At 35.7% G+C, this 15,351-nt stretch overlaps 1 protein-coding gene across 3 annotated transcripts; it reads left to right on the plus strand.

The window, feature by feature from the left end:
* The first annotated feature begins 2,109 nt into the window (after positions 1-2,109).
* Positions 2,110-6,088, plus strand: LOC120085900 (pentatricopeptide repeat-containing protein At1g51965, mitochondrial). Of its 3 annotated transcripts, none has more exons than XR_005484070.1 (3): positions 2,110-2,986; positions 3,093-5,028; positions 5,143-6,088. XR_005484070.1 is itself a non-coding variant. In XM_039042183.1 (2 exons), exons 1-2 carry the CDS (start codon positions 2,198-2,200, stop codon positions 4,296-4,298), a joined length of 1,995 nt encoding a protein of 664 aa, XP_038898111.1. In that variant the 5' UTR covers positions 2,110-2,197; the 3' UTR covers positions 4,299-6,088. The 3 variants fall into 3 exon arrangements, 1 of the variants encoding a protein (XP_038898111.1); XR_005484069.1 differs by having other exon boundaries at positions 5,146-6,088; XM_039042183.1 differs by having other exon boundaries at positions 3,093-6,088.
* Positions 6,089-15,351: the final 9,263 nt, after the last annotated feature.

The raw sequence follows: 15,351 nt of genomic DNA on the forward strand, positions 1-15,351 counted from the left end.
TTGTGGTCACGGTAAATTGAAGATAATATAATTATTTTTTAATTCAAATTATTTTAAGATTGTCCTAATGTTTTATAATCTACAGATGAGTCGAACAACAGTAGACTCCGTAAGTTGTTGCGAATTGACACAACACCCGTATCTTCTATTATTCGTGAACCAAAAGCTACATGGAGAATATTCATTATAGTGCCCATATCGCTATAACTTATTGTCCTCCACGACTCCTTAGACCTGTAGAGACCTGTTCGAAAAAGGAGAGCTGATAGGTTACACATAATAGGAGAAGTTACCCCCTATGATGTAACGCAATTAATCTGTTATGTCAGATCCCGATGATGATGAGTCAGATTTGGTTTCAGGGACATTATGTCAGGGCTGGTCCCTTCGTCTTCATACTGCCAATGGACATTGGTCGGGGTCATGATATGAGAGCGTATAATATTTATATTATGCAGATCGAGATCCCATCGCCAGGTACCAGAGCAACACAGGAGAACAAGCAACCTCAGTTTCGAAAATCGACGATGCAACAGTCCGAAATCGACGAACTCCCCTTTTATGGATACTATTTTTGTAATTTTTTTATATAAATGAGATGATTTACATTTTTTTTTTATTTTTATGAGATATTATTTTTTTTAAATTTATTCTTTTTAGAGTTTAAATAAAATAATAAAATATTTTTAGAAATTGTTTTTATAAAATGGAAAATTAAAAAAAAAAAAAAGAAAAAAAAAAGAAAATTTGTACGGATGACCCAAAAATTGAAGTGTTTCGCTATCTCGCTCTCGATCTCTCTCAAAATCTCACTCTCACTCTCAAAATCTCGCTCTCTCAAACTCTCGCTCTCTCTCAAAATCTCGCTCTCTCTCTTACTCTTCCTCTTTCTTACTTTCTCCCAATACAAAATTATTTTTAACACATCAAATAATTATGAGTGTTATAACGAATTTGATTGGGAAGTTTGGTGGCAAAAAGAAGGAGATTCATTAGCTCGTTATTTAGTCAGACTTGCTGAGATGATAGAATCCGTAAAAGTTATTCAATAAGCTTTGGAAGGAATTCTATGGGGACCTTATGAAAATTTAGAAATACGATCTTTTGATCGAGGAAGGTCTCCGGAATGATAATTAAACAAACTCAAAATAATAATGTTTCAAAAAGAGAAAGGGCAAGGTCGAGGGTTCAAAATTCGACTTTTGAGTTGGATTATCAACTCATTTGGGTTGGGTTGGATTCAAATAAATAAAAATTTTATGGGTTGAGTTGATTCATAGGTTCATCTAATATAATCCGAACCAATCTGAATTTATTATTAATTTTAAAATAGTTTTTTTTATTACATATAACACAATTATTTATACATATATTGATTTTGATTTTATTTAATTTCAATATCTTTTAATAATTTATTATTCAACAACTCTTAAAGTAGTTCCTTTGCACTTTAGAAAGAAAATTTTTACTATATAAATTGAAATTGAGTTGTTAATCTTAATTCAATATATGAAAATAATTAAATAAGATTTTTACATATTTACGTTGTGCTTCTTTTAGAACAAAATTTTAAACAAATGACCGGATTAACCCGAACCAACCCAATCCAATTATTTATTGGATTGGGTTGGTTCGTTTTTTAATAAGAGTTATTTGTGTTGAAGAAATTTACAACCTGAACAATTATGTTGAGTCTAAAAAGTCTTTCAACTCAACTCAAGCCAACCTATGAACATTTCTAGCATATATCTTTATACATCCTACTAAATTGTCCAATCATAATTAGTCATGTAGTAAATTGTTTTTATTTTTAAAAAATATTTTAATCATCCGTTTGGTAACAATTTTATTGCTTATTTTCTGTTTTTGAAAATTAAACCTATTTCCTTCATTTGTTATAGTTGAATTTTTAACCAAATTCAAAAAATAAAAATAAATTTTTAAATTTTTGTTGTTTTTAGTTTTCACATTTTGATTTGATTTTTTAAACTATAAGTGAAAAATAGATAACAACGAAATAAAGCTTAATTTTTAAAAACATAACAGTTACTAAATCAATCTAAATTTACACTATTTTAATAAGAATATTATTAGAATATTAATATTGATAGTTTTTTTAAAGAAGAAGAAAAAAAAACTAAACTAAACTAGAAAGGTGTGGCTTAGTTCGCCGTTCGAGCTAACCAGCGCCACAGGCATGGCGGCGATGAAGGTACTCCGGCTTCCCTGTTACTATCACCTCCAACCCACCGCCACCGCCGCCACGTATCGTCACTTTGCCACCAAATACACAGCCAAAATCACTTCTTCTTCTCCCACCGGACGCTCCGTTTCCGTCGAGGTCACTCCGCCGGCTACTCTTCCCGTCGACTCTCGCGGTTACTCTCTTCCCCGCCGAGATCTCATCTGTAGAGCCGTTGACATACTCCTCCATCGCAAACCTCATTCCTCTTCAATCACCATTGATGATCGCTTCTCCGATTTAGCCTCCTACTTTCAATCTCTCTCCGTCTCCCTAACCCCAGCCGAAGCCTCTGAAATTCTCAAATCCCTGAACTGCCCTGATCTCGCTCTCCAATTCTTCCAGCTTTGCCCCTCCCTTTGCCCTAAGTTTCGCCATGATGCTTTTACTTATAGCCGCATCCTTCTTATGCTCTCCCATTCATCTTCCTCGAAACGGTTCGATCAAGTTCGTGAGATTTTGTCGCAGATGGATAGAGATCAAATACGTGGTACGATTTCTACTGTTAATATCTTGATTAAAATTTTTGGTAGCAAGGAGGACTTGGAAGTATGTACTGGTTTGATCAAGAAATGGGACTTGAGGTTTAATGCTTACACCTATAGGTGTTTGCTTCAAGCTCATCTACGATCCCATGATTCTGATAGGGCTTTCAATGTGTATATGGAAATGCGGGGTAAAGGGTATCAACTGGATATCTTTGCCTACAATATGCTATTGGATGCTCTGGCAAAGAATGAACAGGTTTGATGTGATAATGTTGAAAAAGTTTTGATGTTTGATTAGTTCTGCATGAATTAGTTGTTCACTTGTTTCTTCTGTTGCAATCTTTTTTGTTGTGTTTCAACAGCTTGATCGATCCTACAGAGTTTTTAAGGATATGAAATTGAAGCACTGTAATCCAGATGAGTATACATATACTATTATGATTAGAATGACTGGAAAAATGGGTAGAACTGAAGAGTCTTTGGTCCTCTTTGAAGAAATGCTGACAAAAGGCTGTACTCCAAATTTGATTGCATATAACACAATGATTCAGGCACTTTGTAAGAGCAGAATGGTTGACAAGGCAATTCTTCTCTTCTCTAATATGATTAAGAACAATTGTAGGCCAAATGAGTTTACATATAGTGTCATTTTGAATGTTTTGGTTGCAGAAGGGCAATTGGGTAGATTGGATGAAGTTCTGGGAGTGTCTAATAAATTTATGAACAAATCAATATATGCATATCTTGTTAGGACTTTAAGCAAACTAGGCCATGCGAGTGAAGCTCATCGGCTTTTTTGCAACATGTGGAGCTTCCATGATAGAGGGGATAGAGATGCTTACATTTCCATGTTGGAGAGCTTATGCAGTACAGGTAAAACTGTAGAAGCTATCGATTTGCTCAGTAAGGTTCACGAGAGGGGAATTAGTTCTGACACAATGATGTATAACACCGTGCTATCTACTTTGGGGAAGTTGAAGCAAGTATCTCATCTTCATGATCTTTATGAGAAGATGAAACGAGATGGACCTTTTCCGGACATATTCACGTATAATATTCTTATATCGAGCTTAGGACGTGTTGGGAAAGTTAAGGAGGCTGTTGAAGTTTTTGAAGAACTTGAGAATAGTGATTGCAAACCAGATATTATATCCTACAATTCTTTGATCAATTGCCTTGGGAAAAATGGGGATGTTGATGAAGCTCACATGAGATTTCTGGAGATGCAAGATAAGGGATTGAATCCTGATGTTGTAACGTACAGCACACTCATTGAATGTTTTGGGAAGACAGATAAAGTTGAGATGGCTCACAGTTTGTTTGATAAGATGATAACTCAAGGATGCTGTCCAAATATTGTAACGTATAACATCCTTCTTGACTGTCTTGAAAGAGCTGGGAGAACTGCTGAAACAGTTGATCTGTATGCAAAGCTTAAACAGCAGGGATTAACACCAGATTCAATTACATATGCTATACTTGATAGATTACAAAGTGGCTCTAATAGAAAATTTAGAGTCCGGAGGCAAAATCCAATTACTGGTTGGGTCGTTAGTCCTTTGAGGTAACATTGTAAAAAGTTCTTTAAGGAAGAGAAAAAGGAGACGGATGCTGAAAAGTCCATATATTTGTCTGATTTGCTCTCTTATGTCTATTTCTGACACATTTTTACCAAATCAAGCAGTTGCTAGAGACGAGCTATTGAAGTGTTGAACAGTTTCGAAGGTCTAGAGAAAAACCATCATATTTTCTGATTCTTGAGCAAAAGAAAAAAGGCCAAGGTTTAGGAAAAATTATTCGATGAAACCGCCATAATGTGACTGCTTTCTCGAATAATTTCTCAACTTCAGATATCCGAGGTGGTTTTTTCAGAGCATCAAGTGGTCTGGCAGTGAAAACATCGGTGTTCTTCAGATATGCAGTGTGAACGATATCATCATACAGGTGGGCAGAATGTGTAAATGAAGCCAGACTTCAATCCTCCTGCTGCTGAACTTGAAATCCTGAAACTGGATCGTCGTTCAACAACATAATAAGAAATTGCATCACATTTCATTTTCCTAGCCTCACAGAAATTTTATCATAAGAAATCAAAAGGGCTCCGTTTCAAAAGGTTGAATACTCTGTTGTCTAGTGGAGGTTTTCACCAACTTCAAGTCCCGTTTCAAGAAATCACATTGAGTTTAAGGGTTTATTTGGAATGACCTTTTAAGAGTTTACAAACAATTTTACAAGCACTTAAAAAATTAGTCCAAATAAGCTCTAAATTTGAGTTTTCCATCTGAAAGCGGCTATAAGGTAAGCGAGGTCACTTATTTGTCTTTTATTTGTTTGAAGCAGTTTAATTTTATTTTCATCACATGAGAAAACAAAATAATCTCCTCTTCTGGTCCCTAATAATTCTTTCTTTAGTAGGGTTTTCATGATAGAATGCTCGAGGCTGTATTCTTTTGCCTGTTTTGTTATAGTTGTCAATTTTGGATACCATCGCCACTGGCTACTACCTGAAGGATCCTCCAGCTTAGCCAACGCTACTACTGCTCCGTAGTTACTGTTTGGCTTTTCATTCGAAGAATAAATTTCACGTTCTTAAAATTATTGATGTACTCTCCACATCCTTTGCCATTAAAGTTCCAAGTTCAAATATTACTTTTGTAAAAGGACTTTATAGCCATCAACCTCCGACACTCCTGGTTACGATTCGGATGGAGATTCAGATGTTGCAGTGAGGTTATTATGGATTCTCTACTCTAGCACAAGATGATTTGGTTGAGGAGACTCTAGAAGTTTGTTTCGTTTATGGTTTTGATACTTTGTTTGAGAAGGGTGAAAACATTCAAGCAAAATTGTCTCCCAAAATTTCTTCCAAGTTCTTCGCTTTGATTGAAAAATGAAAACCAATGTGGTTTTCAGATGGAATCAATTCCTCCTCATTCTCCTTCAGTTCAAGCATAGTTTGGTAGTTTTGTCCAGAAATTGCATTTTTCTCCTAGTAGTTGTATTCTTGGAAGCGACAGTTTAGAAGTTGGTTTGTTTTGTGCTCTCCTAGTAGTTGTATTCTCCAATAGTTTAGAAGCCGATTCTCTCACTTCTGGCCTTATTAGTCTTCTCACCTCGTCGGCTCATTGGACTGCTATCAACTTTGGTTTTTTAGTTTATATGCTCTTTGGTATTACTTTTCTTTTTAGATCTGGTTTGTTAGGGTTTAAGTGATTGTTTTTTGATGTCTTCTCTTTGTATCCCAATAGTTCTTTTTTCCTCTTTTTGTTTTTTCGCAATTTCTCTATTCTCTTGAAGGTTATTGTATCTTTGAGCATTAGTCTCTTTTCATTTAATAAATGAAAAGTTATGTTTCCTATGTTTCCTTTTATAATTTTTATTTAAAAAAAAAAAAAAAAACGTTGATGTACTCAAGATCTTTTGAGAATGGTTGTTTTGATCCTCTCTATTGTTTGCATGCCCAACAAGTGCAAAAGTTTCTTTCATATTAAGGAGCATCTTAAGGAGGAGGAGTTTTTTTTCGTCTAATTTGTTTTCTCATTCTTAGGAGTTTTATTTTATGTTGTTCACTTGTTGTTTTAGCTTTATTTATCTTGGACCAATTTTTGTATTTCTTCAAGTTCATACTAATATGAGTTATTTAATTCTTTTTACCCTGTGTCCTTTATTTTTCATTATGAGCTAAACTTTTTCTTGGAATTCAAATTTTTCAACATTTAGTAGTCATTTCTTTTATTGATTTTATTGTTTATGGTTAAATTAGCTCAATCACCTAGGTTAGTATACCATTATATGAATAACTTGGACATAAGATTTTGTTTGACCCCTATAAATAGGGTAATGTCTATAGAGCGCTAGAATTGTATGCTTATTTATCTAAGTTTTAAATTAGCCATTGAAATATGTGATTGATTGCTTAGTTTCTTAAAGGCGTCTAAAAAAGAGTTGGATATATGTTTAATTTGACTTATGTTGAAGTGTTGGCTATAGTGGATTGTGCAATTTGCGGGCACAATCTGATCACAAATGACTTAACCCGTTTCGCTTGAAAATGAAAGATGTTGATGCATATGGGTCGCATGCTAGATTGTGATTGGGTAAAGTTGAGCCAAGTAATTTGTTAGGTATCGAGGCTTCTGCACTCAGAAAAAAAATACCCAACAAGGACAGATAAAGGCTGATTCGAGAATGCCTCCCTCTCCCAAAAGCTTCAACAAGCTCCAACTTATTCGCCTCCAAAAATGATTCCCGTAAACCTTTTTTAGCCTCAGCCTGATGGTCCCCACCTCACGTAACCTCTCTTTCTGTGCCAAAATTCCCGTTTATTCCCAACTTTCCTCCTTTGCCCATTCTTTGGTATGTATGTATAATTGGAGGTTTTACGATACCCCCTCTGTAAAGCTCACCTTGTCCTCTAGGTGAAAGTCGGGGAATTGTGATTTGGAATTATTCAATTCAACCCAAGTGGCCTCTGACTCAACTGATTTCTGCCACTGATCAGAGCTTCTTCTTTTCTTACAGTTGAATTCTACTGTTTGCCCAATAACTTTTCTAGTTGGGCCATTCATTTCAAAGTCGTCCGACAACTCTGACAATCAAGGATGGATAGTTTGTTGTCCCTCTATGTTCTTCATTGAGAAACATGAAAGACATTATGTATGGGGTTTCGGGAGGGGTTGTAAACGATAGGTTACTGCCCCAATTGTGATTGGGTAAAGTTGAGCCAAGTAATTTGTTAGGTATCGAGGCTTTTGCACTCAGAAAAAAAATACCCAACAAGGACAGATAAAGGTTGATTCGAGAGTGCCTCCTCTCCCAAAAGCTTCAACAAGCTCCAACTTATTCGCCTCCAAAAATGATTCCCGTAAACCTTTTTTAGCCTCAACCTGATGGTCCCCACCTCAGTAACCTTTCTTTTGTGCCAAAATTCCCTTTTATCCCAACTTTCCTCCTTTGCCCATTCTTTGGTATATATATGTATAATTTGGGGTTTTACGATACTCCCCTCTGTAAAGCTCACCTTGTCCTCTAGGTGAAAGTCGGGAAATTGTGATTTGGAATTATTCAATTCAACCCAAGTGGCCTCTGACTCAAGCTGATTCTGCCACTTGATCAGAGCTTCTTCTTTTCTTTCAGTTGAATTCCACTGTTTACCCAATAACTTTTCTATATTAGGCGCATGTCATTTCAAAGTCGTCCGACAACTCTGACAATCAAGGATGGATAGTTTGTTGTCCCTCTATGTTCTTCAATTGAGAAACATGAAAGACATTATGTATGGTGGTTTCGGGAGGGAGTTGTAAACGATAGGTTACTACCCCAATTTTTTCAGTCACGATGTAGTGACCATCGTACTTCGGGGCTAATTTCTTATTTCACCTCTGAGCCGATGATCTCTACTTGTAAGGCCAAAGCTTAAGAAAGATTTTCTCTCCTACTTCAAAAGTCACATCCTTACGATTCTTGTCGGCATACTTCTTCATCTGTTCTTGGGCTTTTGCCAATTGCTCTTTTTATGCCACTAATGCTCGATCCTGTTCCATCAACCGTTGATCTAATGTATCATTATAAGTTTTTTTTTATCACCATATGAAACTAAAGGGGGCAGATCCCTACCAAATAACACCCGAAATGGTGTAGTATTTAAGGAAGCGTGGAATGTAGTATTATACCAATGTTTGGCTCAATAAATCCAATTACTCCATTTCTTTGGTTGTTCATTGCAAAAACAACGTAGATACGTTTCTAGGCATCAGTTTACCCTCTTTGTTTGGCTGTTGGTTTGGGGGTGGAAAGTGTGTTGCGCTTAATAGTTTCTTGCAATGTGAAAAGTTCCACCCAAAAGTTACTCAAGAAAATCTGGTCCTTGTCAAACACAATGGATCGTGGAAACCCATGATATTTGATGACTTCCCGAATGAACGTGTCAGCTACTTGTTTTGTTGTAAAAGGATGTGTCAACATAATTAAATGGTTATATTTACTCAGCCTATCAACCACCACCATTATTGAATTGAATCCCTTTGATTTGGGCAGGCCTTCAATGAAGTCCATGGATAAATCATCCCATATCTGATCCGGAGTTGGCAACGACTGGAGTAGTCCCGCCGTTGACAATGATTCAGTTTTATTTCGTTAGCAGATCGAGCACTGTGCAACATAATCTTTCATGGTCTTTTTCATCCCCTTCCAATATAATTCCCCGATCAACCTTTTGTATGTTCGTATGTAACCTAAGTGGTCTCCTATATAAGAGTCATGAAACATTTAAAGGGTGGAAGGAATCAATGAAGATGTTGCTGACAATACTAACCTCCCTTTATATAGAAGCCTCCTTTGACTCAATGAAAAGTTGGGAACACCGTTAGGTTCAACTTTCAATTTTTTGATGATCAACTTTAAATCTTCATTCTAGTACTTCACCTTGAATGACAGTGGTATCAAACAAGATTAGGGAAGATAGAATTCACAATTTAGCCTCAGGTGGAAGTCTTGACAAGGCACCAGCTGCTTTGTTATTCACTCTCGGTTGATATAGAATTTCAAATTTGTATCCAAGCAACTTTACTAACCATTTTTTAAATTGAGGTTGGACTTTCCTTTGCTCTAGCAAAAATTTCAAAGTTTTCTGGTCTAAGACTACCACAAACTTCTGTCCAAGTAAATAATGTTGTCACTTCTGCACCGATAATACCACAACCATTAGTTCTTTTCATAAATCAACTTTGCTCAAGCCCTTTCGAACAACTTTTGACTAAAATAAGCGATAGATCGTCGATCTTCTATCAAAATCGCCCCAAGCCTATAGCCCGATGCATCTGTTTTGATCATAATTTTTTTATTTTGTTGAAATCTAGTAAGGCCAAAACTGGGAGTGATACCATGGCTTTCTTCAACTTACCAAAGGCTTCCGTTGCGGACTGATTCCACACGGAAGCATCCTTTCGTAGAAGTTGAGTCAATGGGGTTGCGATCATCCCATAATCTTTAACAAATCAATGATAATATCTAGTCAAACCCAAGAATCTCCGCAATTCAGAAATATTCTTTGGTATGGGCCACTCGTTCATGGCTTGAATCTTTCCCCAGTCAGCTTGCACGCCCAATTCGGACACCCAATGTCCCAAATAATGAACTTTGTTTGCCCTAACACACATTTCTTGTGGTGCATACAACGGATGATCCCTCAAAGTGTTGAAAACGATTCCAAGATGTTTCTCATGTGAATCGAGGTCGGGATTATACACCAAAATATCATTAAAGAAAACCAAGATAAAATTGTTGGGTTATATGACTTTAAACTCACAATTTATAACATTCATTAAACATATTCTATTTCAAATAAAGATATTATTGAAGTTTATTCAATAAATATGTAAACTGTACTTTTAAAGGCCTAAATCCAATAAATTAAGATTCATGGTTATTACATGAGTTCTTGGACTTTATGTGGAAACATAAAGATGGATCAAGTTCGAGTAAATAGCTAAAATGGTCTATGGTATACGAATAAGGTTAGGTACCTTATTCTGGTAATACTATAGGATGGGGCCTACTTTGTATTTAGTACAAGAAACATGAAGTGGGGGTGTCTTATGCAAAAAGTATGTATAAGATCAGACCAAAAAATGAGTCATTCTTACTTTACAACGTTGTCTATTGTTTAAAACTGACTGTTTCAAATCAATGACTTAGGTAACTTGATCTTAATCCTGAGCTAACTATGAACTCCTGATTATTCTTGAATTTGCATAGGTGAGGGTTGGTTCTACAACATCGGCTTAATAAACCTCATATTTCAGGGGTAAGACCAAGTTGATAGATGGAGACATAGGGTGCTAGATGGAATTTACTCCTATCCGTTTTTAGGGATAATAGAGAGGTTGTTCCTTTAAGTGCTGACTTCGGGTCTTGAACAATGGGCCTCACTCTTTCATTGGCCCGAGAGAGACTCGGTTTGATGATTGGATCATAAACCAATTGTTCATTAGAGGATCAATGAGACTTAAGGAGCTAAATGTAATATTGGGGGTAAAACAACATTTGACCTAGTCGTTATTACGAATAATCTGTGAATGGTTAACTTACTAATTATGGTTATATCTAGTGGACACAATTATATCTACAGTGAGGGTAGTGCAACTGCTGGGCTTTAGTGGAGTGGCCCGGTACGATTAATCTTGGACTGTTGGAGCCCGTAATCTATAGGTCCATTAGGTCCCTTACTGGCTCACAAACGGAATATACCTTAGAATATAGTGATGAATTTAATTTGAAACGTTCAAATTTGAATTAAGGAAATTAGTAATTATATGTAATATAATTACATGCTTAGTTATCGAATTAAACAAAATTGGAGAATTGGTTAATATTTAAATTCGATTTAAATATTAATTTCATGAATAGAGATTCATAATTGTGGAATTGGTGGTATAAATAATTTATTGTTGGATATTGAATTATTTTAAATTAATTAAATTGTTTAATTAATTATTTAAATTAATTTTATATAAAATTAATTATTTGAATTAATATTATTTAAAATTGGATATTTGAATTTTATGAAAATTCAAGAAAAAAAATCAATTTTGATTTAATTTAAGTTTTAGAAATTTAAATTAAATTTTGAAAATTGATTTTAATTGAAAATTTTGTTTTTTAAATCAATTTCTACTTTTAAGTGGGTTTATCCTACATTTGAATTTGGGACAACACAAAATTCTACCATTTGCACAAGTAGGTGGTGTCTTTCATTTGATGAAGTCATTTAGCATGCTGAAGAAGATAAAAATTTAGCTAGATGAGCTGAGAAATAGACATGCAAAAGTTGGATGGTTGAGTTTTTTAGTTGAAGAAGTGTTCTTTAATTTTGAGAGAAAAAACCAGTGTGCTTCTCCTCTTAAAATTCCCTCAATTCAGTTTATTTTGAGTCTCACAACTCAATCCAAGATCCAAAGAGTATAGTATGGAAGATTTATTGGTGGTCTACACCTTGTTGATGAGGAGATTGAAGCTGAATTTGAAATTTGAAGTCTTCAAAGATGAGTTATTATGAAACTCTCCTTTTATTTGATGAACATGCTTAATTTGACTCTAAAACTAATGAATTAGAGTGCTTAATGATCCTAATTTGTTCCGCTAATTGCTTGCTAACTTTATCAATAAACGACGTAGAAAAGGGTTTGAATACCTGATTCATTAAAGATTGGAATGTGGCTGGAGCATTGGTGAACCTACAAGGCATCACAACGAATTCATAGTCTCCTTCATGTGTCTTGAAAGTTGTTTTTGATATCCTCCTCCTTCGTTCTTATTTGGTGATAACCTGATCGGAGATCCAACTTGGAGAAATACTTGGATCCGTGCAACTCATCCAACAACTCCTCGATTACTGGTATAGAAAATTTATCGACTATGGTAACTTGATTAGCCTTTCGGTAATCAACACATAATCTCCGCCCACCATCTTTTTTTCGAACTAGTATCACTGGGCTGGAAAATGGGTTTCGGCTTGGTCGAATAATGCCGAAAGGCAACATTTTCTTTACCATCAACTCTATTTCATTCTTTTGCACATGCCCATATTTGTACAACCTTACATTGATCAGTTTCTGGCCTTCCACCATTGGAATTTGATGATCAATTTCCTACTTAGGTGGCAGACTATTTGGGGTTTCGAAAGCCTCTTCATTCTCCTTTAAGAGGCATTCAATTTTCAGAGGTATGTTTTCATCTGAAACCTTCAGGTTGTCGAGCTGCTTATCCTCTTTTTCTGCGATCTCCATCTTCTAAAATTCTATTAGGAACCCTTGATCTTCCTCTTATCAACATCTTTATGGATATTTCTACTTTAGTCAATGATGGGTCCACCTTAGTATAACTTGGGAGTCTCCCCGCGTGGAAGTCCTTGTCCAAGTGGGCCAGTCAAGCCTCATATATCACATCGTGTTTAACCATATCATTTCTAAAATCATATCCAAGTTTCTCAGATCAAAAGGCAAAAAATTTTCCAGCACAGTTACCCCTTGTAATTCTACGATCACTTCTTTACAAACCCTTTTTCTCTGAATCGCCTTGCCATCTTCGATCACTATTCCGTAATTCGTCGTATTGGTCAATGACAATTTTAATTCGTCAACAAGCTTCCGATTGATGAAGTTATGAGTTGCTCCACAATCAATCATAACCATCACTTCAGTCTCTCCTAATTTTCCCTTCAATTTCATGCTTCCGGGGGTGGAAAAACCCAAAACATGCCTCAAAGCGAGCTCGACCTTCTCTACTTCATCTTATCGTATAATCTCCTCGGGAATCTCCTCAATTTCTTCTATCTCTTGGCCTTCTCCGACAATTAAAAGTCTCGATTCCCTTGTCTCTCTCGTTTTGCAATTATGGTCGTGGGAGTTTTTTTCATCGCACCTAAAACACAAACCTTTTTTTCTCTTTCCCCCAATTTTAGCATCTAATAATTTTCGGGTTGTGCCTTCCTTTCTTTGGGCCCCAGTTTTCTCGTGTAATTACACGCGCATAGTATTGGGTCGATTGTGCCCCGGGCCCATCTTCCCCAACCCACTCGATTTCATCTCTTTTCCTAAAGGGGTTTTTGCCAATAGCTCCCTCTATCTCCATTAACGCTTAGTCTTTCTCATCGAGGGCTTGTGCTTCCTTCATTGCTGTTTCTAAGCCAACCGAATGACAACTCTCCACCTCTACTTTTAAGGCGCCAAACCATTGATAAAAGTTCCAACCAACACCTCTTTCGATATCTCTGGTAATGGGGCAGAGTACCTTTCAAATTGCTTTCAGTACTCAGTGTACGATCTCTCTTGCTTGATGGCTAAGAACCGTTGTGTCAGGTTTCACTCTTTCATGGTATGATATCGCTCAAACATTTGTTTCTTCAGTTCCTCCTAAGTTCTAATCGGGTTCCGATTATGGGTCCAACGATACCAATCGATGACATCCGGATCAAAACTCACCATCGCCACCTTAATCTTCTCATCCTCCGTTAGTTCATGAATTTCAAAATAATGTTCTGCCCTATACAATCATGAGTCCATATGATCACCCTTGAATATGGGCATTTCCAGCTGCTTGTATTAACTTGTGTCCCCTTTCGATTTCATTTGGGACGATCCACCTTCCTTAATTTTTGTGGACCCTTCTCTGCGATCCTTCTGTTATCAGCGACTCATCCTTCTCTCTACTTAGATTAACTTCTTGCATCTCTCCCATAAGCTGATCAACATTCTGGCACATGGCAAACACCATTTCCTTCAAGTCCGCAATATCCCGATCATGGGATTCCAACTTATCTTCTGATTCTTTCAGTGTCATACTCCTTGTTCTTCCCAGGATGAAAGGGTGGCTCTGATACCAATTTGTTAGGTAAGACAGATAAGGGCTGATCTGAGAGCACCTCCCTCTCCCAAAAGCTTCAACGAGCTCCAACTTATTTGCCTCCGTAAATGATTCCCATAAACCTCTTTTAACCTCAGCCAAATGGTCCCCACCTCACGTAACCTCTCTTTCTGTGCCAATATTCCCTTTTATTCCCAACTTTCATCTTTTTCCCTTTCTTTGGTACGTATGTATGATTGGGGTCTTGCATAATTGCGGCACAATGTGAGTCTAAATTTCTTTTGAAGGTCAAAATGGTTTGAATCCTTCTTTTCTTTTCTCATATTTTAAAATAATTTCTTCCCTTTACTGTTTTCCGTTATTTTTAGGACTTTACTTTTATTTTTATCACGTCAAAGCACACAACCAAATCTAATATTTTTTATCGGTTATCTTTGTCTACAAACTTTTAGGCCTTTATTTGTAAAACAAAAATATTGTACTATGTTCTATTGAGATTCGGTATTTAGACTTTATCCATTTTATATTACTTATCAAAACTATATACTTGCAATTAGAGACTCTTAGTTCCAACACCCACCAAAGGTAATTAATGTCAAAGAGACCTTAGCCTAGTGATAATTGACATACACTTCCTCCCTTGAGGTAGGAGGTTTGATCCTTTATTCCTACAATTGTCATACTAGAAAAAATGGTAAGACAACGATCTTCATCTTCTATATAATTTTACATGATATTAAAAGTTCAAATCTTCATACCTATGTTAAATAAAAATAAAACTTCTAAAGTATTTTTCATATAATTTTGTTAAATTACAAATTTAATACACAAACTTTTTGGTTTGTTACTTGATCTCTAAATTTTCAAAAGCGTCTTATAGGTATCTAAACTTCCAATTTTTGTGTTAAACAAGTCCATAAGTTTTCAATCTTGTGTTTAATAGGTTCTTAAACTTTCAATTTTGTATCTAATATGTCATTTGTACATTCAATATTTTCTCAATAAAAAAGGTAGTTGAGTTTAAAAGTAAAAGTGTGTGCAAAGCTTACTAATAATTGACATTTACGCATTTTTTTGAGATTGAAGGTTCAAATTTTCATACATGTGTTAAAAAAATACAACTTTTAGAGTATATTTTGTACAATTTAGGTTAAATTACAAGTTTAGTCCTGTACTTTCAAATATATGTTTATTTAGTCTCTAAACTTTTAAAAGCGACTAATAGGTTCCTGAATATTCACTTTTATATCTAATAAGTCT

This window comes from Benincasa hispida, chromosome 9 (assembly GCF_009727055.1).
Source record: "Benincasa hispida cultivar B227 chromosome 9, ASM972705v1, whole genome shotgun sequence".
NCBI classification, from domain to species: domain Eukaryota; kingdom Viridiplantae; phylum Streptophyta; class Magnoliopsida; order Cucurbitales; family Cucurbitaceae; genus Benincasa; species Benincasa hispida.

Coding starts and splice junctions, on each gene's coding strand:
- LOC120085900 (XM_039042183.1), top strand. CDS start 2,198: ATGGCGGCGATGAAGGTACTCCGGCTTCCCTGTTACTATCACCTCCAA. Junction 2,987..3,092: donor CTCTGGCAAAGAATGAACAG/GTTTGATGTGAT, acceptor GTGTTTCAACAG/CTTGATCGATCCTACAGAGT.